This window comes from Egretta garzetta, unplaced genomic scaffold (genome assembly GCF_000687185.1).
Source record: "Egretta garzetta isolate BGI_Z169 unplaced genomic scaffold, ASM68718v1 scaffold256, whole genome shotgun sequence".
Lineage (NCBI taxonomy): Eukaryota > Metazoa > Chordata > Aves > Pelecaniformes > Ardeidae > Egretta > Egretta garzetta.
This window is the reverse complement of record NW_009260073.1, coordinates 2,054,351-2,063,157: the sequence shown is the minus strand read 5'-3', so window position 1 is coordinate 2,063,157 and position 8,807 is coordinate 2,054,351. Positions and strand designations below refer to the sequence as shown.

At 41.1% G+C, this 8,807-nt stretch overlaps 1 protein-coding gene across 7 annotated transcripts in view; it reads right to left on the bottom strand.

The window, feature by feature from the left end:
* The window catches only part of APBB2 (amyloid beta precursor protein binding family B member 2), a 107,348-nt gene extending 99,345 nt beyond the window's left edge, over positions 1 to 8,003 (bottom strand). For all 7 annotated transcript variants that reach the window (XM_009641253.1, XM_009641254.1, XM_009641255.1 and 4 more), the window contains exons 1-2: positions 7,985 to 8,003; positions 3,055 to 3,855 (exon numbers count right to left, since the gene is read on the bottom strand). In XM_009641253.1, the coding sequence (XP_009639548.1) occupies positions 3,055 to 3,855; positions 7,985 to 8,003 (820 nt within the window). The remainder of the gene's footprint in view (positions 1 to 3,054; positions 3,856 to 7,984) is intronic.
* Positions 8,004 to 8,807: the final 804 nt, after the last annotated feature.

Sequence of the window (8,807 nt, the reverse complement as noted above, 5' to 3'; positions counted from 1 at the left end):
CCCCTCCCACCCAGATGCAGTGGCAGCCAGAAGCCCTGGTCATGCCCAGAATCTCACACCTCCAGGATGAGTACCACCAGGGCTCACGGCATGACTCCCCAGTCGGAAGGGCTTCCCTTCATCCATGCTAGTGCATAGGGACAACAAGAAATGAAAGATTACACTAAAAAGACTGGAAATATCTACCGCAGGGGAAAGCACCACATGCCTCTCGAGCAGATGGCCTGAGCAGGTAGGGGCAACATCTCCACTGAAGGGATGTTTAAAACAGATCAGGCAATCTCAAGAGATAGAGGAACTTAGAATAACAGAATCATTTAAGCTGGAAAAGACCTTTAAGACCATTGAGTCCAAACCATAAACCTAATGCTGCCAAGTCTACCACTAAACCATGTGCCCAAGAACCACGTCTACACATCTCTCAAATACCTCCAGGGATGTGGACTCGGCTACTTCCCTGGGCAGCTCATTCCAATGCTTGACAACCATTTTGGGGAAGACATTTTTCATAATATCCAATCAAAACCTGCCCTGGTGCAGCCTGAGGCCATTTCCTCTTGCCATGTCACTTCTTACCAGGGAGAAGAGACCAAAACCCACCTCACTACAACCTCCTTTCAGGCAGCTGTAGAGACCAGTAAGGTCTCCCCTCAGCCTCCTCTTCTCCAGGCTAAGCAAGCCCAGGTCCCTCAGCCGCTCCTCATAAGACTTGCGCTCCAGACCCCTCACCAGCTTCACTGCCCTTCTCTGGACACGCTCTGGAGGTATTTGCACCACTTCCGATTTCTGCTTTTTTCTACACTGGCAGCATTGGTTTTTGCACCCCCCTTTTCAGCCTCCCAGAAGGAGCTGCAGGGGAGCCTGAGAAACTGGCCTGTTTTATCATGTCCAAAAAACATCCTGGCACCAACGGCAGCTTGACATTTTATTTCTCAGTTGTCTTGTTGTATCAATTGCTAGTCCATTTTGGGAAGAAACTGGAAACACATACTGAAACAATTTTATCAGGGTAGAAGGAAATTCAAGATAGCCAATAATCCTAAAAGACGGATGTCAGTTTGTTGCAAGTTGCAATAGTTGGATGTTTTTAGAATCCATGAATATTTATATATACAGGCATCTTAAAACCAGCTATCCAATCCAGTACGACAGGTCCTATGCCCTACTCAGTGCTCCCTGACAATAACCACTGGGATGAAAAAGAAGCACCTCTACCACTTTTATCTTGAAAGGTAATTTTGATGTTTCCTAGGGCTTTCTGTTTATTTTTAACTCTTTTCTTATAGAGACTGAAGTCAGATATCTGGACATCTGCTTTTCTGTAACTGTCTGTTTATAACACATTGGTTGCTAATATGGTGAAGGTAGCATAGAATTTTAAAAAGCCCTTTATTCTGCTTTAGGGGACTGGTGAGCCCTAAGGGCTTTATTAATGGATTATTTTTTTTTTATTATTTTTTAAATGAGGAACCCCCCTGATACTCAGCAGGGGAAAATGCAAACAAACCACAGCTCAGCTAACACCTGATTACTTAAAAAATAAGCAAACTTGCCAACACCTCAAAACTCTCCCCCTTCCAGAGTGCTGAAAGAGCTCATATACCATACAGTAGCAATACACATGTGGGAAGAAAATTTTAAACACATTACTTAAAAAGAAACAAAAAACTTATGCTAGCTCTTAGCATCTTAGGCCACCCGTATTTATTTAGACCACTTGGAATTACTCTGATTTAGTTTTCACTCAGTATAAATTTTCCACCCACAGTTTCTCATTGCCAAACCTGGGGCAAGTACAAAGACAGAAGGAGCCAACAAGCTCCACATTAAGTTAACTAAATACCTCCTATTGATAGTTTCTCCAGAAAATGTTATCAGTGATGTCACACATATTATATCAAGTATCCCGAGAAATAATATTAATTTGAATGGCAGTTTTACTAAACTGAAAACTTTTTCATTTCTCGTGTGAAGAGGTGACTTCATGAAAATTTCCTCTCTTAACAGCAAAGGTTTGTTACATATTAAAAAGAAGATCAGAAGATCCATTATATGCCACATAGTGGGGATTTCCGCTTGTGATTTTAAAAATCCCTACACAATACAAATCACTATAGTCATAATCATGAACGACTGACATGTGGTGCAGCTGTGGATCTGGACCACAGCAGCCTCCAAACAGCATATAATCTCAGTGCTGTAATAATGAAATCATTTAAAATACAAGCAATATATGGCAAACTTCTTTAGCCCCACGTCACCCTTGAGAATTGGATCCCCTCCCCGCATCCTGACAAAGTTGTACCTTTATATACTGCCTTGGATATAAAGAAGTGACAAAGTCCATTAACTAGAGTAAATGAGATCTCTAGAGTTTTAAAAATAATAGAGATGTGTTGTAAATCACAACAGAGCCAGTGCAGACATCATCATTACTGTTCAAATAATTGATGAGCCCAGGCTTCCAAAATATGAAATGTTATGGTTTCAGCTTCTGCGTTACTGTATGGAACTGCTGCACAAAGAAAAAACCCACAGAATTAAATGACCCAAGGTTTGTGAGGACTTCTTTTAAAATAAAAGAATATCATCAAATGACTGGGGGTGGAGGAAGGACACTCACAAAGATCTGAATTAGAAAAATAAAATTTTTTGCTGAACCTAAAAATCATTGCTCAGAAAAGTCTGTTTGCTGTGTGTAGGCAGCTATCAGTAGTTCAGCATCTCCAGACAATCATGTACTTCTCACAACACGTACCCATTGATTAGTGAAGAGCAACTATTTCTAAACTAGCAAAAGGTGGAAGTAGGATATATTTAGGACCCTGTCTATAGCATTTGCTGGTGCCTTTCCTAAAGCAGTACTAAAGCCTCTTAGGACCAAGTAGGAGGCTGCCAAGCATTCCCAAACAGACAAGGAGCTGCGTGCAAGCCCAGCACTTGTGTTTTGATGCAATCCACTTCCCCACTGAAGCACCGCTAAATCATCTCTCTCCTCCCAGCTGCCAGTGGCAAGGAGTTAAGCGAAGCATTTCTAAAATAGTGGCTGCATACCTGTTTCGTCGGGCGAGCTGGGTGAGGCGCTGTCCTGGGACAACGTAGTCCAGCTGGAGTCCTCATCGCTTGGGGCCAGGTTTTGAATCCTATGGAGGGCACAATCTGTTTTGGCCCCAGTTTTTGGGTGGTCTTTCTTAGTCTCAGGGCTTGACGACACTGTGGCAACTTGGCCATCCTCTGGGCTTGACAGCTTGTTTTGTTTCCGGGGCAGGACTTCCCCATTGACAATAACGGTAGAAGCCTGGCTGTTGCTGTGTGCAGATTTATCTTCCATTGCAACAAAACTCTGCTCTAGCTCTCTAGCAGATGTCTCCAGATCTGCATAGTAATTCAGGAAGCTCTTGGTCCTCCTTGGCTGCGAGGGTAATATTTCACAGCCAGAGGAATCCTGTGGGATCAGCTCTTTGCCTTCAGACTTCTCAGAAGTTATGTTTATGCCCGCAGTGGTACTGAGGTTTTTGTTGGGATCCTGCTGTCCCTGCTCGGCAGCTTTCCTAAGCTGGTTTTCCCCATTCTTCACCAGCTTTATATTGGCAGAGCTGTTCCCCAGAAGGGGCTGTGCTGCTGGATCGGAAAGACCCATGGCTGTCTGAATGTTAGTCAGCGCGTATTTTTTCCTGCATTTCGGAGGAGTGCTGTTCTTGGTCTCCGTGTGCCTAATTTCTGCATTCAGAAGTTCATTATGAGAGGAGCGGAGGTTAAGGGTGTTCGGCGGGGTGGCGGGGTTGTTGCGGTTCACAACGTCCGTCGTGCTGCTGCTTGCCATAAACACTGCCAATGCGTCCACACCGGAATCGACTAGAAAAGCAAAAGAAACAGTTGTGAAACACATGCATTATACACACTATTTTGGTAGGGCTTCTAGTAAAGGGATGTGGCACTTTACATGATTGTTTTATAGTAAGAAAACTACCACAACCTAAGTGGGTGAGAGAATAGATAAAAGCTTAGCTTATTAAATAAGGAAAAACAGAGGCAGAAAAATATAGATAAATCATCAGGACTATGAAGCCAAGAAAAAGCAGAAAGCTTGACCCTATACAAGGCAGTTTTAAGGCTTTCTTTTCTCGTCTGATTCTATTGCAGGCAGGCTTAGGGAGGCACACTTTGCAAATGCCTGGGAGTTCAGAAGTCGTCCTTACCATCATTTCATTTTAGTATTTCACCTCTACCTCCAACAAGGAGGAGGGGAAGAACTCCTTGAGTATTCATCATTAAGAAGCAGAAAATTTGAGAAATTTCTAAGTAGACCACAGGCAGATGCTGCCCCTTTTTCATCCAGGGTAGAACTGAAGTACTGTTAATTTTAAGCCTGACTGGCCAGTCAGCTGTTGCCTCTTAACACCTGCATTTTCTCTGGTCTTTTTTTTTTTTTTTTTTTTTTTTTTTTTTAAAAAAAAGAACTTTGTCTTTTTGGAAGTAGAGGGTCAGAAAGCAGGGAATACAAGCACAATATTTCACAATACTGTATTTGATTGTGGGGGGAGAAATCCCTTGACAAAATATCTGGCTCTAATTCAATCAGCTTTAAAAAAGGGCTGCTCCAGAGCGGAAGATGGGTCACTGTTTCTACAGCTCACAGAGTGCAAACTTAAGGATAAAACATACATCCTAGGGCAAAGCACACATATTCCACAGTTAAACGAAATCATTCTTTTGTCTACCTGTAGACAAGTTTCTGATTTTATTAGCCAGGGGCACAGTTCACATTTTGAAAACTATTAAGTTTGTAGACTATGAAAAAAATGATAAAAAGTGTATTTTTTTAAAAAACAACTATCATTTGTTCCTGCACTGCCTATTTATGGCTCCCACTAATCTGCAAATACTCCATGAACACCTCAGTTTACATACTGTAGTAGTCACTGTTGTCTGACACCTGGGAACCAAATGAGAGGCCAATTAATAAATCACTCCCACCTGCCACAGCATGAAACAGCCTTTCTGTTGTTCCTAATTCTCAGATATCAGCAACTGCTTATATTGCACATAAAAACGTATCTGGGGCTTATCCCGGAATGAAAAGCTATAAATTGAGCTAGCCGATGACAGATCATTCCAGCTGAGTTGTGCTGCATCCCTGTATATTTGATATATGACAGAAGTGACTGCTGTACAGATTTACAAGAGATTAAATATATGGATTTTAAAAGAACATATACATAAACACAGAGGGAAAAGGAGCACTTGACAACATTGCCTAAATGCACGCAGAGTTGCTAGTGTTCCCTTCTCTTTGATGTGCTGTCAAAGCTGCACACTTCCAACCGTATCACTCTGGTTCATTTAAAAATCAAGCAGACCAAGTATACTCTTTGTTCCCCGAATTACCCACCTAGAACAACTTCTAAACCTTGTTCAAAATGGAGTTTAAACTAAATTTTACAAATTTTCATGTCTGCCATTTCCTCAAGCACCAGTCAGTCAGTCTAGACCAACAGCAAGTTCTTCAGAAGACAGATCACCCTACGCACATTGTGCAAAAGCCATCAGCTTAGGTAACAGTCAACAAACATCCCATAGACAATTTCAGCTTTTGGCACAAAAGACTACTAAAACACTACTGTCACATTATGTAAAGGAACTTTGTAAAAGTACTTCTCAAATACATTAATAAATGTTGCTTTCTGCATCTTGCCTAAAAACAACCAAGACTAATGCAAGCAAGGTCACATCTGATCCAACATAATGTTACCAAAGCACATGTTTTAATCTAAAAACATGAAGTGGCCTGTGCTTATGGAATGGCTGCTTTGTATTTTTTCTGAGTCAGTTAAAAGTCTAACAATCTGGAAGTCACATAAAAAATAAATTAATAGGGCAGGATAATTTTGACCCACTGCCTGACCTTCAGAACTTAAGGAACTGCACAGTATCTACAGATTTCACTAGCTTACATCTCACTTTATGCTTCAGCAACTTAAAACAAGCATTTTTTTTTTCTCATCAATAAATAGAACTGCCACAATCTGGAGCAAGACTGAAATTTATTCTTGTTCTTTGTTACAAGTGAGCTGCTTCATGCAATGTTTGCCACTATTTTTACCAATGAACAAATTTCTTAAAAAAATAATCTTCCCAGATAAAGCTTAAGTATCTCCCTGCCAGATTATCTTTAGCCACTCTCCTGCCATTAGCATTTCATTTATCAAAAATATTGTAAGAACAAGGACATCGAAACAAAATGTATTATGTTTTACTAATCTGCTTGATAAAGCTCCCTGATGGATTTATGATGAACATTGGCACATTGATCAATGACTGGGCCAAAGCCTCCAGAAGCCTTTGTGACCCAAGCAGTGTTTGCAATTTGGGTTCTAGGTTGGGTCGGTGTATGATCTGTCGTCATAAGCAAAAAAGAATGTCAAAATGGACCTTTCACTAGACACCACCTCCCTTCCTCACCCCCTTTCAAATGATCTGTTGATCATATCAATGCACATGCAACCAGTACCAGGAGGCACACACAAAGAGGAGCAGGCTGTACTCTCAATGGATGGGCACCTGCTTGCTGGCCGTCACTCTGCACTCCCAGCTGGGCTCTGTGCAGCCACCATCCCTCCACTCTCAGAAACAGGTATAAAGGTGGGAAAAAGGGAAGCAACAAAAGAGGCAAAAAGAGAATAAGAAATACAGATGCGAAGGCGCAGGTCTTGCATCTCAAGGGCAGAATTCAGGAATAACAAAAGTGCTGGAAAATGTTTGAATGCAAGGAAATGCTTAAATGCACTGAAAAACCACCCTAGATTGCGTAGCAGAATGACATAAGGAAGAAGAGCCATGGCCTGTCCTTCCTCCTTTATACAGGACAGAGTGGTGCTCAGAACATGTCACTTTTCCCAGAGGAAGCACATCCCAACTTTCTAATCAAAACTTCAAGGAAATGCAACTTTTTCTTGTGCCTGTAATTTCAAGACCGAAATTCCAATCGCTGGCTTCCCCTATCTTTTATTTTGTCTCTCCCACCGACCCCACCTCCCTTGCCGCAGGGGTACCTAACACAGACTGGTGCTCACCAACACCCCGTGCCGGGGTCCTGCACCCAGGCACCCCGCTGCAGGCAGACCCCGTCCCCCCCTGCTCAGGCAGCTCCTCACTCTGCCTGGTCACCAGCAAGGACAACGCTACTGGCACAGAGCGCCCTCTTCTCAGCTCCTCTGCCTTCTGCTGAAAAGCAAACACAAATGCACAAGCAGACCAGGAATCACTGGGTTGATACGTGTATTCTCAGCTAAAGCAGGTGAACAGTGGTAAGTTATAAGCAAGTAAAAATAGGGTATTACAATAAAAAATATTGGACTCCAGTAAAAAACTAATAATAATTAGGACGTTATCATTACTGGGAATAATAGCATATTAATAAAATGCTGGTACTTAAAGACAGCACTTAAGTAGGTAGAAGACCTGTCACAGCATTTCATTAATGATTTTAGCTTGTTTGCTTTTTAAAACAAATCAGTCTCAACTGCATACTTCTAACATTTAGAAACATACCTACCTAATATAGATTAATATATGTTCACCACTATAATGTGTTTAACACAAAGCAGTCCCAATTTTCTGAGCGTCATAATCATACAGATAACACTATTATTTGAATGGCTTTTACCGATGTTTTTCAATCTTGTCATAAAACCTACAGAGCTAGAAGGAGAGAGAAAATGCCATTGTAAACAGAAAACAGTGCATGACCTATTTGTCTCTACAGCTAATAAGACTTTTTTGCGTTGCACTGTCTATAGGAATAGTTTTTAAAAAGCTGAATAGAGAGTTTATTCAAAAAGGCACTGTTAAGAAAAGAAAGTGCTTGCTCTTTTTCATGTATAAGTGAAAATGGAAGCGAAATATGGGCCTGGGAAGAAGAAGGAAGAAAGAGGAGAAAAGTTTCACATATTTGCATAGCAGAATCTTTTAAAGGGCATCTGACCTGGAAGTACTTCTGACATGGCTCACGGGGCGTCAGCAATGCATCAGGAAATAGATTATAATTTGAAATCTGAAAAGAGGGATCATTTAAGAATTAAAACCAAAGGAAAACACAAAATAAAAATACCACATTTCAGAAGCTCCTGAGAGATGTTAAGCATTCTAAACAAACGCTGGAACGTAACAGTGAGGACCTTTGGAGCTTTCAATGATATTTGACAGTCATTAAAGTAGGGGAGGGGCTAGTCTACAGCAATGAGAACAAGTAATTAAAAACAACTATGACATTTTTCTTAATGTACACTTTACTAGGAGCACAAGTTCAACAATATTCTCCAGTTTTAATCAACATACTGTAGCAAAAGCTTCATGACATTAGAAAATCTGGGTTTTTTTCCCCCAATTACCCAACTACACTTTACTCCGGAAACTACAGCAGCATTGGTAAAAATAAACACAGCAGTAAGGCATGTTCACGTGAGAATTTGCAAAATGAGATCCAGCAGATGAAACTAAAAGCACAGCCTGCATGGTTGATACCACAGGAGGGAATCATAAAAAGCAAGCTAGGCAGCAAGCTTCTGTACGGGACCCTTTCCTGGCCACCTTCTCAAAAGTAAACCATTTTGCCTTAAAGTCTCTGGTTTGGATGTGAATGACACATACACTGGGAACCAAGGTATTTCTATGTGCTTACAACTATTTCTGTCATTGTGTCTAGGAAACATAGGAAAGAAATAATACAAACCTTTCATAAGGCAGATTTCCTTTCTGCAAGGATATCTGTTGAGTACAAAATATTTAATGACAAACTCGTGCTATCA